General features: G+C 45.0%; 1 protein-coding gene across 3 annotated transcripts in view; it reads right to left on the reverse strand.

Annotated features, from left to right (window-relative positions):
- LOC116397197 (partitioning defective 3 homolog) overlaps positions 1–15,867 on the reverse strand; it is a 314,996-nt gene that overhangs the window by 196,158 nt on the left and 102,971 nt on the right. For all 3 annotated transcript variants that reach the window (XR_004213660.1, XM_031872427.1, XM_031872426.1), the window contains exons 4-5: positions 9,482–9,660; positions 6,487–6,624 (exon numbers count right to left, since the gene is read on the reverse strand). Coding sequence is in view for 2 of the 3 variants with exons in the window: in XM_031872427.1 (XP_031728287.1) it covers positions 6,487–6,624; positions 9,482–9,660 (317 nt within the window). In the remaining variant the exon portion in view is untranslated. The remainder of the gene's footprint in view (positions 1–6,486; positions 6,625–9,481; positions 9,661–15,867) is intronic.

The raw sequence follows: 15,867 nt of genomic DNA on the forward strand, positions 1-15,867 counted from the left end.
GTGTGTGTGTGTGTGTGTGTGTGTGTGTGTGTGTGTGTGTGTGTGTGAAGGTGAGAGGGGAGCCTTGCTGAATGCTAATAGACGCAGAGAGCCGTGTGAGAAAAGCTTCTGGGCAGGAAAGCTGGTGGATGATTAACTGTCTTGTACTCAATATAAATCACACCCACACCCACACACACACGCACGCACACACACATATGTTACGGTTCATGGCGATTATCACTGCCATTTATTTTCGAACAAAGATGTTAAGTTAATAATGAGACGTTAAATAGCATTAATTGCTCATTTACAATCTATTTTCCCTGCTGTGGAATGAATCAACTAAATCACACCAACAGTGTGTGTGTGTGTGTGTTTGTTTGTGTGTGTGTGTGCTCACTCCTAAGATAATGTGACTTTGCCCAAATATCAATAGGTGTCCCTACAGTCCATATGCAAACCTACGTCCTGGCACCACCATGAGGTTGACACTTGTGACTTTAGGTGAAACGTTTCAAAACACTCGGATGGATTGTCATGAAATTTGGAACAGAGATTCATACGACCAAACACCTGAAAACATAATGACAATGTCATCCGCCTCAGTTGTACGTTCACATTAGTTTGAGGACCTGAACAGAAAAAAGTGGTACTCTTGGAACAAGAAAAAAAGAGCCCCGAATATCGAGAACGTGGTGTTTAGCGCACAAAACGACAAACAACAAGTTCAGATATCCAACAAAGTTCTGGAAGAACTTAAGAGTTTTTGAGCACAACAGTTACACACTGAAGCAGGAATATGATAAGCAGACTGAATAAGACCCTGTGTGATATCATTGATGCTGTGATATATGATTGAGAGAAAGCTGTCATGTTGCTTGCTTCCAGTGCAGGAAGGTAAGATGTCAAATGCTAAAGTTAACTTCCCAAGCCCACTTAGAGGTTAAAGGAGGAGGTGACCAGAACTAAATGAGGCTTAAAAAGCAGTGCAGGCCTGGGCTCTGGTCTGTCAGGGGTCATGAAGTTCCTGCAGGGGTTCAGTGGCGATGGCTAATTAAGAGAGGAGAGGCCGTTGTGACGCTCCGGGCTACATTGTTCTCATTCAGGTCTCAGGCTGGACTGGAGCGTCCCTGGTGAGCTGCCATTCATTCCACTCATAAACACTCCCAGACGAGGAAACTACGGGCCACCCGTAGACTGCATATAAAAAAAGTGGACGGAGTCACCGTGACGTCACGCCATCTTGGCAACAAGAAGAGACACTAGAGGGCGGAACTAAGTACAACCGAACGCTAAGTACGTTTTTCGGTGACCAAAAAGGTAACAATTCACTTTCATGAAGTGAAACACAATGTGAAAGGGTTAAAGTTGTGAGATGCAAACACGGACAACTCCCAGACGGACAACGCCGTGGTAGAGACCTGCCAATCACAACGTAGCCCCGCCCCCAAGGCATCCCCTGCTTTATGGTCTATTGAACTCTAACTGGGACTGTAAATTACTAAATGAACATCATGCAACTGCCGGCCATTGGAAAAAAATTAAGTTTAAGGCACTTCCGCATTTTCAGATCCGGGGGAGTCCCCCACTTCAAGATGTACAGCTTGTGATTTAGTATCAGACTCTCAAATTCAGTCTATACTTAAGGTAAAGGTAAACTGGGCAGCAATTAGAAAGCTCCTGGTGAGTTCATGCATACGGTGACATGGTCTTCTACAGACAACATGCACAAGGGCTCTCATCTAGTCTTGCAACTTTTTTTTTGAAGCCGGCTGACCTTCCTGTGCGAGTCCCAGGGAGAGTTAAGGGGATAAGGATAAGTCCAAGGTCCTCTCTGCAGGCCCAGGACACTACAACGGGACTGACTGAGCCGCTCTGGAATGTGCGCTGCACTAAACAAAACCCCCGACCAGCTCTTTATCAAACATCAGCCCCGATTTGTCTGAACCCTAATGCACTCACACTGTATCCACCAGATCGCCCTGGAGAGAAGAGAAATGGGTGAGCTGTCCTCTTCCAACCTCACCCGTCCTCTGCGCTCGTCTCTCAGACGGATAGGTAGGAACAGAAAGAGAGACTGTGTCAGGCAGCCATGGGTTTGGGGGTTATTGCTGTGTTTTCTGTCCGCGCTTAACTGCTCTAACATTGCCGGCGGCTCGCCTCGGGGTCTGCATACTGTGTGGGCTTTGCCAACAAGCTAGTCGGGAGAATACACTGAGTTCACTCACCAACTACTGCGCAGGTAATTAAATGAGAACTTAGAGAGCTGACCCACTTCATTCCCCCACTTCAGAGTCTGTTTGCAACTGTATTCAGTGTATTTTTGATGAAACAAGTCAAGCTGGAATCAGTTTCAGGCGTTGTAGCAGAGAGAATCTGCTTACAGGTCAAATGGCACTCAGGTTGACAAATACTGGAATTACTCCTTCAAGCAAATTTCTCAAAAGGATTTGCAAATTTTACACTTTGAGAAAAACAACATTTGATTCATATTCATGCATTCATTCACTGTGCTTTATTTTGTATACACTTTAAATGTGCAGAAATAAAGCCGCATTGTTGTAAAACAACTGTTGGCTTCTAACTGAAGTGAGAGAGCCCCCCCCCCCAAAAAAAAAGGTGAGAAAAAAACGTTTTGGAGAGGAATCAGTTCACAAATGTGTTTGTTGGGTGAGAATAAAATATAAAAGGTGTGTTCGCACTGCTCCTCTTATTCCGGCTTGAAGTTGAACAAACTCATTTTGTTTAAACATGTTGGCTCGATGATTTAGCCGCGGCACATCGCCACTTTGGTTCCCTTTTAGAACTCGCCAGACAAGGTGTCTCATTTTGACAATAGAGAGAGGGAGGCACTTCCCACAGTTGGAGGCTCGATCAAAGATGTCTGATCTGAGCTGCTTCCACTCAGACATGTTTTGGACTCTGTTATGTAATGCTTTAGTTATAGCTTTCTCGCTTTCTCTTTCATGTTGTTATGGGCATGACTGTTTGAAACTGATTTTCAAAGCAGGAGCAGTAAGCCAACAAATAACAAATCAATTTATCTTGGTTTGAAAACGTTCTATAAATAACACACCATAAGCAGTATTCGTGATACAAATGTCTCTCTGTTTCTAAAAGCCTTCAACTTTGAACTTCTTGGGTTTACTTCAAACGTCTCCATCTCCCTCCATGTGAGCCATTGTGATTGGGTTAAATCCCTCTGTGACTGACAGCTGGTGTCATTCCTGCCTCTGGTACAGCTCATGATAATGGCCTCCGGTCCCTCATCAAGGCTGCAAAATAATACAGTGGAGAGGCACTCAGCCAGATCCGAATGTGTGTAAGCGTAAGTGTGTGTGTGTACGTGTGATGCTGAGCTGGAGGGCCCATTAACATTCATCAGTGGGATAATAGACCAACGTTAATGTCAGCTGTTTATATAAAGAATAACTCATAAGGCCTTGGCGTATATGGGCTGATAGAGCGGGCTCTTCTCCACGCCACATTTGTCAGGCGGTGTGTGTGTGTGCGTGTGTGCGTGCGTGTGTGTGTGTGGAAGGGTGGCGAGGGACTGAACGGCTGGAGCTCCCAAAGTCTCAGATGGAATTGTTTGCCACTAAAGTGAATTTATTGACTGCTTAGATAAACATACTGTAAGACAAGTGAGGCGTGCTTTCCAGATATAACTAGAGCGGCGAGACAGCCTTGTGATCAGTGTTGTACGCTGAATGAACATTTGGACAAAAAAAACACGAACACATACCACTGCATTGTAAAGAGACACCGAACTCGTTATTAAATCCAGGAAATCGTCTCGTTATCAAGATTAATCACAGGTTCCAGGTTTAACGGGGGATTAACTAAATCAGCCACAATACTGCCCCCATCTATATTCAAGTTATGTAATGTCAAATAAAATGCTGACGGAAGCAACACAAAGCTTCAAATCCCTCACTGAGTTTGTCACGTCTGTGGTGCTCGTGGTGACGACGGAATCACAGCTTGTACAGTCGATTCAACAACCACTTTGGTATGTTAAGCACAGAAGCCAATGTGTCATTTTCAGTTGGCCTGACTTCACATTCCTAATTTATAGCACGGGGGGGAGGCCTGCTTAAATATGAATGGTGAAGTGAAGCACTTTAAGAGTCACAACAGAGCTGCTTCGCCTACATCCGCCATTAAAGGGAGAAGATGTAGGAAGAAGTGCTTAAAAAACTTAAGGTACAGTATGACTCAGGGAGGGAGGGTGTGTGTGCATGGAGCTAAGAAAAGATGCTGCAGGAGCATGATGCACACACACACACACATTATATACAAAGTAAAGAATGCGTCAGATGGTTCAGAGAACAAACAGAAATGAGTGCGATGCCCTCTCTTAGTTGTCTTTGTTTTTGCTTTAATCTTTTCTCATAAAGCAGAACAATAAAGTACAAGAGAAATATAATCCATAATAAACAAACAACTTCTAATTGGTGAGATTTTCCTAAATACATGGTGTGTGTGTGTGTGTGTGTGTGTGTGTACTCTCATTATCTCCGCCAGCGCTCTAGCACTGATCACAATTCTTTTTAATTAACCCACGGCGTGTATTTTTATCTTCCGATGCGATGCTGCTGCGCTGGCCCGCCCGTCAGACAGACAAAGAAGACAAAGTATCAAACAGTTACGTGTGGGAGGGAAAGGCAGCGATCAAGCCGGAGATACAGTGACAGAGAAGGAAAGAAACAACCGGGCAACGCCGCGCCTCTTTGAAGCCGTCACCGTGTCACCTCTAATGAGCGGATTTGTGTTTTGTGAATCATCTTAAATCGTACAGCTGTCAGATTACAAAGACTCAGGTAGCACTGAGAATTAGCTATCGGGTGGATGCTTAGACTGGCACTGTGGCACTCCTGCTGTTATTCATCAAATGTTCCAATGTTTACACTGTACTGCTGTTGGTAGGCCTCCTGCTCTGAAAAAATAATCTTATATTTCACGAGACATTGATTTATATGTATTAACCTGGAAACATTACAGTAATCTTGGATTTAGGTATCTCATTTTAGAACAAATAAGTAAGAAGTGTGTGTGTTTTCGTGGTATGGCTAGACTTCCTCTTTGAGCAATACTGCAGCAGCTTCAGCCAGACAAAACACACAGTGCACTAAAATAGCTTCCTTTTTTCACAACATTGCTTTGTCCTGACAGACTGTCTAGCCAGAGACAAACACTGTAAGAGAGCTCTGCAGAGTGAAAACACTTTATTTTTGCCTCGGTAACAATGGCACACAACCTTGGCCAGGTTGATTTCCTAGGTTGAGACCAGAGAGAGAAACTCAAACAGACCACCCAGAAACTCAAAGCCCAGACATTCAGGTGAGAAACCCTGGCAAGCTGAACGGAATACCACACAGGCAGCTAGCATGTCCATCAACTCCTTTATTACATGTGCATTAGCTTCTCTATTCTTTCCATATCACTATGTTTCACACCCTTTTCTCTGCTCTTTTCTCATCCTTTAACTGGAAGGGCGGGATCGATTAAACACCTCCTACATAGGTCAGAGCAGGTAGCCGAGGCAGAGGCTGACACACGAGCTGGGAGACCTCCTCATCACGTCGAGCTCGGCGTGTCCGACACCTCCCAAGGTCATTTCTGCTCTCCCGGGCAGAGAGCCTCTTGTCACTTTTAATAACTTTTAAAAGGGAAGATTTTTCCTCTCCTCTGACAGGCCACGGGAGTAGCGGGACCAGTCGCAGAGTGAGACGATCACAAAGTGGCGGCGGAGCGGGGAAAGGTGTGAAGTGAGGAGACAAGCCTGCAGTGACTCACAATGTGCGCTGTTACTTTATGAAAAGTAGCGCCACATGGAGCAGGAGTATGAAACCTGATGTCAGTCACCGTTTCTGTTTTCTCGTTGGCTTGGGCAAGTGAGCAGTCAGTGGGGATGAAAGCACCTCGCTGTTATCTGTCACTACTGCGCTTACAACCGCTGTAACGTGGCAGGGTACGATGCATTGTGACACAGTGCTGCCTTTTGTAGCCATGCCGAAGAACTAAGTCCACCGTTGCTACTTTAAGGTGCTCTGGATTTACGTCTCAGCCAAATAGCATATATGTTATTCAGTATGTTACTGTCACTCAGTGGGGAATATTATTAGACAGGGCTGCTAAGTGGGCGCGTAAAATGCAGATAATAACACCTGCCAGAAATGTTGTGACAGTATGTATGATCCAATTCTATCTCTTCAGATTATAAGGCCTCAACTCAGGGTGTTTTCCAAGTACCGAACCAATACCAGTGTTCTCTTTCTCCCAAATGTCAAGTCGGTATACTCTTCATCGCTCTTCATGATCAATCTTATGTAAGGTGACGTGAGGCCAGGGATTGCTGTGACACTTCAAACTGTTCTTAACATGCCTGCCTGTATGTAAACTGTATTTAATGTGGATGTGGAAATGCTAACGCTTATGTTTTCCCATCTTTAAAACGAAATAAATCGCTCTGTTTTTTTGTGTTCAGTTCAACCTCCATACCTGTTCCTGTCTGTCCAGCCATTGGTCCACCATTGGATGGTTGGCACTCAGGGACGATCGAGTAATTTCTCTCTGGAACTGAGCGGTCCAGCCACTCGCGTCACGAGGAAGACTCCGATAGGCGTGGCCTCCTCTACCCTGCAGAGGAACAGAAGGAGGCGGAGAGCTCAACATCGTTGCACGAGCATCACTTCCATTCTCCATGTTGTCTGCGTTTGAACGGACAGATTTGTGGGTTGGTGCTATCTATAGCAGCTGGGTGACAGACATCTAGCGGTGGATGTCAGTTAGTATATCTTGGACCCGCGCCACAGACCGGTGTTGTGTTGTTCATTCTGGTCTCACTCCCTTCAACCCTCACCCCTAACCCTTCCCCACCGCTAAACCCGAGCCGCTGCTTAGAGGCCTATTGCAATAAGACAGCCGCAGCTAAGCTCTTCCATGACACCTTCCAAAATAACACTACCAAGGTAATGTCGAACACCGGCAGACTTCAGCAGACTTATTACAATGGCCAAGAGCACAACAAACACACTGAATTACATTCCAGACATGCTAGCCCCGGCATTGAATTATCGGCAATTGAAGGTCGCGGTAGCTGAAGCTATTTGAATAAAGATGAAAGCAAATGAATATTAAAAGACACGGCGGAGACAAGGATTCACCAAGGTACACAAACAGAATGAGAATGATTAAAGGTCTGATGAGTTACGAAACGGCAGCTAAAGAGCGAGACGGGCAGAAACAGAAGTTTGGCTTTCTTTAATGAGACACATCACACAACAGAAGAACACAGACAGAAGTTTAAAAAGAAAATCTCCCAAGTGGCACGTTGCCGAATGAGAGGGAGGATGACAGACAGCCGAAAGGACGAACAAAGGCACATGAAAACAAGTTGTGTTCGGCGAGGGATAAAACAGCAGCAAACAATGCAAGGAAAAGAGAGAGAGAGAGAGAGAGAGAGAGAGAGAGAGAGAGAGAGAGAGAACAGGGGAGAGATCTGATCCCCTGCATGCTAAGAGGCCATGTGTGTTTTAGTGCAGTTGAATGTGATGTGACGGGGCCTGAGGAAGCACAGCAGACGTGTGGGCTCTGCTGAGACGGCCCCCTGATAGCCATCGTGGCCTCGGCCCCCCCGACACGCAACACAAAGGATCCCTCTCCAAAAACGTTTACGACGCACATCGTAAAATGCGGAGAAAAACCAAGATACCAGAGAGGTAGCAGTAAATCAACAGGCCCGTATCTACTCCCTAATCCCTTTATTTGACTGTGCTAAGCGTGGCGAACACGAGGCATTGGAAAGCCATCGGGAGACGTGATGAGTTTACAGTGCTACCCGATGACTGAGGACTCCCGTCGGCCTCTATTAGGAAGACTTAGCAGAACCGGGCCCTACTCAGCCATAACTGAACTCACAGGGAATTGAACAGAACATGGCTGGCTGTAGTGTGTAAAGGAAACTACCCCAGACAATGGGGAGACACTACAGTGTATGGCTTGCATCCATCTGGCAAAGCTAATCACTGATGTATGGTTCCCTTTGAGTACAAGGTTTACGCCTAAGACAAAAACATATCAAAGTCAATGCTGACTAATACATTCAACATCTGTTGTTGATTGCATGAAATAGACTAAAATAGACTATATATGTGTGTGTGTGTGTGTGTGTGTGTGTGTTTGAGGACAGCCTGCCAGTGCTAGCTCATTACTTTTCAAACCAGCTGCCAGTGACAGGAAGATCACTTAAATTGATCTAATTTAGATCACCTGCTACAGAACATTCAGTCAAGCTTTATATATTTCTAAAATCTAGTCTTTTAAAGTGTCCTTTTGGAGAAATCCATTGAAAAACAGGAATCACTTTCTCCATGTAATCTGTGGTGTCATGTCACAGTTATCATTGTTATATGATGTGCTTATGTGCAATTGTTTATATTGTTTATAATCTCAAGTTAAATCCGGTTGATCCCTGCTTAAAGCTACCAAACATTAACATCCTGCAGAGGGCACACAAGAGCGGGAAGCCCCGGAGCAAAGAACGCCTATTTACATTCCCGTTCTGTTGCTTTGACATCTTTTCATTATTTCTGAGCTCAAACTGACAAACAAATATTTGAACATATTTTTCTCTGCGTAAGATGTGCCAGAAAAAGAAGCCACCCAGACAAAATGAAAGGCCTAATAACCGTTTCACCTCAACCTCTTTTTCCCCCCCGGCCTCCGCTGGGGAGTGTGCCATTACACTGTGGAGGCTCTGACAACTAAAGTGTCTTTAAATAGGATTATCAGACAATGCTTCCAGACGCACTAATCACGTGGAGGTTTGCTGTGTCACGTTCCAAGCACTCAATCGTCTCCCTTTTTTTTTTTAAACCTCCCCGTTTCATCTCTCTCTCAGCAAGACGTGAAGGTCTGGCAGCACCACGTGGGGTGGGGGGGGGCAGCCATTTCGAGAAGTTAATTGGCTTCCCTTCCCTTTCAGAAGCCGCGGGGGAGGATGTACCTGAGCTACGCTTTTTTTTTTTTGGGATTTATAATCAGAAAGGTGAATTTTTTGTTGTTTTTAAAGACAACAAGGGGTGCTGGCAGAAGGAGCGAGTTTCAGTTGAAGACTATCAATGTCTCTGCTGGATATCTGCAAGCAGGGCAGCACAGGTTTACCTCTTTGATTTGGGGTTCAGAGGAGAGACTGAATGGAAATGAGGGAAGTGAAAAACAGAGCGACTGCTGGAAGTTGAAGGTTTTCAGGGCACAGATCTCTGACATAATTGATGCAGCTCCAGTATTTCTGCAGCTCTGTGGGAAAATAACTTCAGGGCAAGATGCTGTTGGAATTGGTATAAACTAATTGACAGTAATGCGATACAGAATTAATATGACAAAGTTTTTTTACACTTTGTTCGATTCTCGTTAGCATTCATGACATGAATTATTTGAGTTCGTAGTCATTTTGAGGTATAGCAGTCGTAAGTCAAGCTTATGTTTCTGATACCTTTCGTTCCAGGCTGCCGGTGCTCGTGTTTGGTTTGGGGTTTTGCTTTTGGAAGCCAGCAGTAGTGGACCAGCGGGTCGGGTTCTTTCTGGACGGTTCCTCTGGAACAACCGGGACTTCGCCCGGAGGAAGGCCGGCCATGGAGGGATCACTACTGCGACGGACGCGGAGAGGCATGTCTGTGGAAGGAAAAGATATGGGACACAGTGAAAAAAAAAGAGACTTATTAAACCTGCGCTAATCGCATAATGAGCAGATCACTTTACAGCTCAAGTGTTCCAACTGTAGCACATTTCTTCTGTCTGGTAACCAGAGACCCCTACAGCACCTCCTCGACTTCACTATATGTCCGCTGAGACATGGGAAGTGGTGATTATAAATACTTTTCTTTCCATAGAAAGTCTACTCAGCCCAAAGGAAAACATTGTAGAACTCAACTATGGGAGGCTTGGCTTGGCTTCGGTTCTGCAATAGTGACAGACATATACTGCAGATATAGTTTTGGGTGGAAAATTACACAGCTTTAAAAAAAAAAAAAATGGAAATATGAGAGAAAATGATGTACCCCTTTGCTCGGCCTAGCCACCCTAAAAATAACAATTACAACCGTAATTGCAGCAAAATTGCTCACATATCATGATCCGACTCTCAAGATAAGGGTCATTTTACACACCGCACTAATGACTGAAGCTGATTCTGGAAAGTTGCCCGGGATTGAAACCGGGTCTCCCAACCAAAACCACCCCCTGCCATCAAACATCTAGAAGAAACTGCACAGGAAGCGCTGGTCCATGTTACAGCTGCCACATCGACCGAACTGCAACTAAAACCGGGTGTAAAGTTCACGTATTCGATGAGAGCTGCCAGAACAAGTAGAAGGAATGAAGTGTGCTCCAACCGAGACATTCAGGGAGGAATCCTGCTGATGTCTGTTACACTGTAAGTGTATCCGTGAGCCGGGGTATGAATCATCTGGATTTTCCCAGAAAGGCCATATGGATTTGTTTATGACGCTCTAACAGCCTGCGCGCGGCACCCATGATTATGCAAATAGTCGGGTAACCACCTGTCATCCATCGGCGGATCACGGCACAGCGAGCACATGCCGGCGCTAAGCTTCCATCTGATACACCACAGACATGTCTTAGCGGCGGGAGCGGCGCATTCAAATCACGGCTTACGCTGTGCCCGCAACTCGTACGTATTTAATGCCGTGACAAGACTGGGGAGACTTCAATGCGACTGTAATCGTTTGTTGCTCCCCGCCTGCAGGGTAGTAAATGAAGGCAGTATAATTATGTGACTGAATCCCCCAAAATAAAGGTGGGATCAGCGACGTGTTTGTCAGTCGCCTTTATTCTCACACCCTGACTCACGATATTTTGTCTATCAAGAATCCTTTCAAGAAGCCTCTCTTGACCTTCTCCCATGTCCTTCACCTGTGCTTACTCTCACATGATGGAACATCCATTCGACCCCACTCCCACTATCTAATCCTCCTCGACCTGATAATAAGGTGGTCTGTCGTGTTCTCAACAACACTCCGCTTGAAGGTTGCTGGCTGACTCACTGAGAGTCATTCTGGTCCCTCGCTGGCCTGCAGCCTGTTGTTACTGAGTATTTTTCACAGTTTGAACCATGACTGTCATTAAGGGTTATCTATTAACCCTGACTTGTAGCAGTCTGCATAGTTCAAGTACAACAGTGCTTCCACATTCAATGAAGGTGACTGTTTAAGATAGTTTCGTATATATGTATGTGGCCTCAGACACAGCAGCACAATTTAGCGTTTTACAATTTACGCCGAGCTATCAGTGGATGTGCAGGCATTACCTAGCCCTTTATGTAGCAGGATGAAGAGTTTGTGTCCAGTTAGAGATGTACAGTTACTGTTGCCATTTAATTAACTGTAACCATGATCTTAAACTAACCCGAACCAAGTGTTTTGCCTGCCTAACCCTAGCCCGTACCTTAACCATAATGTCCTTGCCATGGCCAGTTTATTACCCTCACCTTAACTTTGCTGTAATTGGAGAAAGCATTGGATGTGAAAATGTTGTCATGGAACGTAATGGGGCACTTGCGGAAATAACTGCTGCTGTCGTTCTTCTTGGGAGGACAGTCTGTGGGACACAGAGCAGAACTCAGCAATCCACTCAGTACTTTCACTACCTTTTACAGTAGTTTAATGGTGACTTAACCACATTATTTGAAATGCTAAATAATATTGCTCGTCATTAAATCTAAGCTGTATGTTATAAAAAGCCTTCTTATTGTTGCCAACTTTACTGCTGGGTTTGACAACGTCTCAGTCTCACTTCCAAAAAGTGCCCCGTATGGCCAACGAGGAAACATTTGCACCGTTATCCTGTTTGAGTTAAAAAGAGCTGTTGTCACAGTGTGTGTGTCCCCCCCCCCCCTCTTCTTCCACTGTGAGCAGAGGGAGTTCTTATGCATATGATATGATGACATCTGGAAACTTCTCGGAACTTTCTCTGCAACCAAAAAGTGGAGCTGAGCGAAACTACTTTTTCTGAGCAACTTGAGTTAATAAAAGTCTATTTCTCATGAGGGACTCATCGCTGCAAGCTCTCATACAGTAACAGGTAGCTTGTAAAACCGCACTTTCAAAGTAGCTTTTCCAACACTCTGTTAAAAGTTTCATCTCCCCCCCCCCTAACCTAACCACTCTGCTGCCTCAGACCATGCCAGAAAAACTCACCAGCAGCTCTTAATGTATTCTGCATTACTCTGTTACAAATGTGTTTCATTTATGTTGGCCCTTGTCTGTAGGATTCCTCAAAGGAGGTTTGAAATTGAGTAAAGAAAAGCACAGCTAGCAGCCAGACGGCCAGTCGCTGTGCGTTTACTCTTAAATTAGGTTGAAGATTCAATAATGGCATTTAATAGACTTTGCCCCCCTGTCGGTAACGGCTGGTTCACATCCAGTTCAGGGCTCTAATGACGTTCACCTCAGACAGCGGGGATAATTAACGTCCAGTATTATCATACATGACAGGCTTAGAGATGACACACACACACATACAGAAAGACAGCGAGTGAGAGGTGGATCCATAGAGACAGGGGGGGGGGAATGGGAATCAAATCAAACAAAGTCCAGGATAAAAAAACGCAGACGCTCGCTAGATTGTTTAAATTTCTACCTGTCTTCTACCTCACAATGAGGCTTTTTTTATTGGACATTTTGAATAAAGCTTTCTGTTTTGCATGTCTGTGTGTGTGTGTGTGTGTGTGGACAGAAGGTTATACAAGACACTTGATGTGGATTAAAAGCCTTGGTGTATTTCCCAGAATACCTCAAGGGCTCAGCTCTTACTGGACGTTTATCTCGGTCTTTTGACAACATGACAGCCTCGATCTCGCTTTATGCCACGCGATTGTTGCCAGATGCTGACACACGAAGATGTCCATTGTGAGGGGACTAAACACTTTATTTGTGTTATTTAATACCATGCTTGTACGGTACCAAACATTCACACATAATAAGTATATTGAATTCAAATGCAGCAGATAAAGACGGAAGCATTAACAATAACCAGAGGAGCATATTCCCATATAGTGAGTCTTCATTAAAATCCTCACAGATTAACATATGATAAATAAGAGAGCTGTGTGTGTGCTTGTTTCTGTTTAGAAGGTCACAATATGAAGATTCTCTCCCCTCCCCGGTCTCCCTGACCAATTTTCCTCTACTTAATTTGTGATGGGATTATCCCGGCAGTCCGAAGGGCTTGGTTGGTCCCACGTTTAATAACCAGCGCCGCCACTTCAGACCGAGCCAGCCATCGATCCAGGCTGCAGAGGGAGCGAGACCGTTGGAGGGATGGAGGGAGGGTGATGGCTAATAAAATGAGGCCCTAATCCAGCCCCTGTAGTGAGGGATTATGGCCAGGGTGCAGGGTCATAGAGATGTACACACACACACACACACCACAGGGAGAGGTCGGCCTCTCCAGGGGCTATTACCTCGTATTGCTTTGTCCTTTATTTATCTTTCACTCTCACCTTGTTTGCGCGACAAATATATTAGCTGGAATGAATCACCGTGGATAAAAGCACTGAGCGCTAAAGTCAATATTAAAGTCATTTAGTTTGAAGAAGCTGTACTCAACTCCATTCCGGACCCAACTAGTTTTCAGCTACAGCTACAGATTTTTACTGGTTTCATGGCTGCAGGATCCTGCAACACAGGAATGGGAACATTTCACATCAGTCTGTAACCATCACCGTGCAAAAGCGGGATTGAATAGGCGCTGTATTATTTATTTACACAATATTATCATAAGTGTACTATCAAAATAAAGCCATAAATGAATGAAATGCGTTGGCTCACACCTCACAGCAAGAGGGGCCCGGGTTTGATCCCCGATCCCGGGTGGTCCTTCTATGTGGAGTTTGCATGTTCTCCCTGTTGCAGTGTGGGTTCCCTCCGGGTTCTCGGGCTTCCTCCCACAGTCCAAAGACATGCAGCTCAGGTTATTTGGAGACTCGAAATTGCCCGTAGGTGTGAATGTGAGCGTGAGTCTGGCTCCAGCACCCTGCGACCCTGAACAGGGTAAGTGGTTTGGATAATGAATGAATGAAATGTTTTAGAACAATATACTGGACTCAGTATTGGGATGTTTCACTGAACTTTAAAAGAAGCTGCTTGGTGTTTACTCGTCCACTGATAAACTCACACCGAATTAAAAACTCTCCTCTTTGTAGTCATCTCTCTAGTCGCTCATAAACAACACCGAGCTGCAGTACGGTGACATCTACCTCACTACGCTTTCACACGTTTCCCTCAAGTGGCTCTAATAACATAGCCAAATCAACTTCCTACTGTGTGGTGGAAGAGATGGGGGTCAGCGCTAATGTATTAGCTGTGGAAGCTTCCAATCATTGAGATGGCATTAAAGTAAAGGCAGAGGGTCCTTTACTGTACCTGGAGAGGAAGGAGCGGCCCTTCCTCCTGACTGGCTGCCAACTCAAGGTAATGGAGCTAATGACTCAGCACACTGATAAGGTTACAGAGAGGACACGCCGAGACTGGACTGTGTGTGTGTGTGTGCGTGTGTGTTCTCTCCTATTTCTATTTTTATGGTTACCAAATTACCTCACAGAGATATAAAGGTGTAGAAGAGTATGCTAATCCTTCCTCCACACACAAAAACCTTAGTAGTGAAGAATTCGGTGTTGCCTTGACACTTACGTTTCCTCGACTGGAACACCATTTGCTCCAATATCACTGATTCCATCGACACCCGCTGTTCCTTCACTAATCTCTATGGTTTGAAACTTTTGAGCAGGTGTTTGTCACTAGCTGTCAAAATGGAAAACACCTGCTATTGCACACACTCTTTGGGGTTTGACACAGAAAGCAGTGAAACATCCCTTTGTTTTCCTATGTGCCTCCATGAGGATTCACCCTTTAATCAGAATATGAGAGGCGGGCTCTGTACACTTATACATTATGGAGGATAACCTCTGAAGTGAACGTCACAGATGCTAGAATGCACCCTCGAATGGTATTTTCCTACCGAGTGAGAGGTTATGGAATAAATAAAGCAGGTCTACAATAGTATTTAAATATAAAGTTGGAATAGAGGCAGTATCAGCCGAGCAGGGATGAAGGCTGTCTGGTGGGTGAACTGGGTATTTTCCTCTTGAGACCCTCTGGCCCAGGCGTACGCTGAGTCCATGCTTTCACAGCGAGCTGATTTAAATATAAATGCCAAGCAACCGGGGCTTCATGAAATGTCTAAAAGCTGTGTTTTTTTTTTTCCCTGGGCTACTTTGAATACCTCAAGCCTGGGCCAGTTCAATGTCTGAATAAATTATGGCACTGAGCCATTTTAACTCTCTTCTCCAACCACTGACTACATATTGATGTCCCTTGTGTGCGGCGCATGGGGATTTCCACTGAATACACCCTGACCTGAATCATCCAAAAAAAAATCTTTTTTTGGGGATGGGGGGGGGGGGGAAGACAGTTGGTTGCAGTGGTGGGAACCGGGACTGTGCAGGAGGAGATGAAAAATGTAGAAGACTTTAAATAGGACGCTGGTCAGCCGAAGGCCAGACGGGGTCAGGAGCACCACTCGGAGTGCTTCTGTGGAGTGTTTAGCAAACCTCTAATCTGATGCCACGTCAGAGACTGAGAGGAGGCAAACTTTGAATAAACATCAACTGTTGACCTTTACCAAGAGCAAGAGATGAAATCCAATAGATGGATGGATGGAAAAGCACTTTAAGGCAAAGGGGCAGTTATGAAAACAAAAGCCCTACTTGGCTTTAGAGTTAAGTGCCCAACAATCTATACAGTGTGTGTGTGTGTGTGTGTGTGTGTGTGTGTGTGTGTGTGTGTGTGTGTGTGTGTGTGT

This window comes from Anarrhichthys ocellatus, unplaced genomic scaffold, assembly GCF_004355925.1.
Source record: "Anarrhichthys ocellatus isolate YVR2014 unplaced genomic scaffold, GSC_Weel_1.0 scaffold63, whole genome shotgun sequence".
NCBI classification, from domain to species: Eukaryota; Metazoa; Chordata; class Actinopteri; order Perciformes; family Anarhichadidae; genus Anarrhichthys; species Anarrhichthys ocellatus.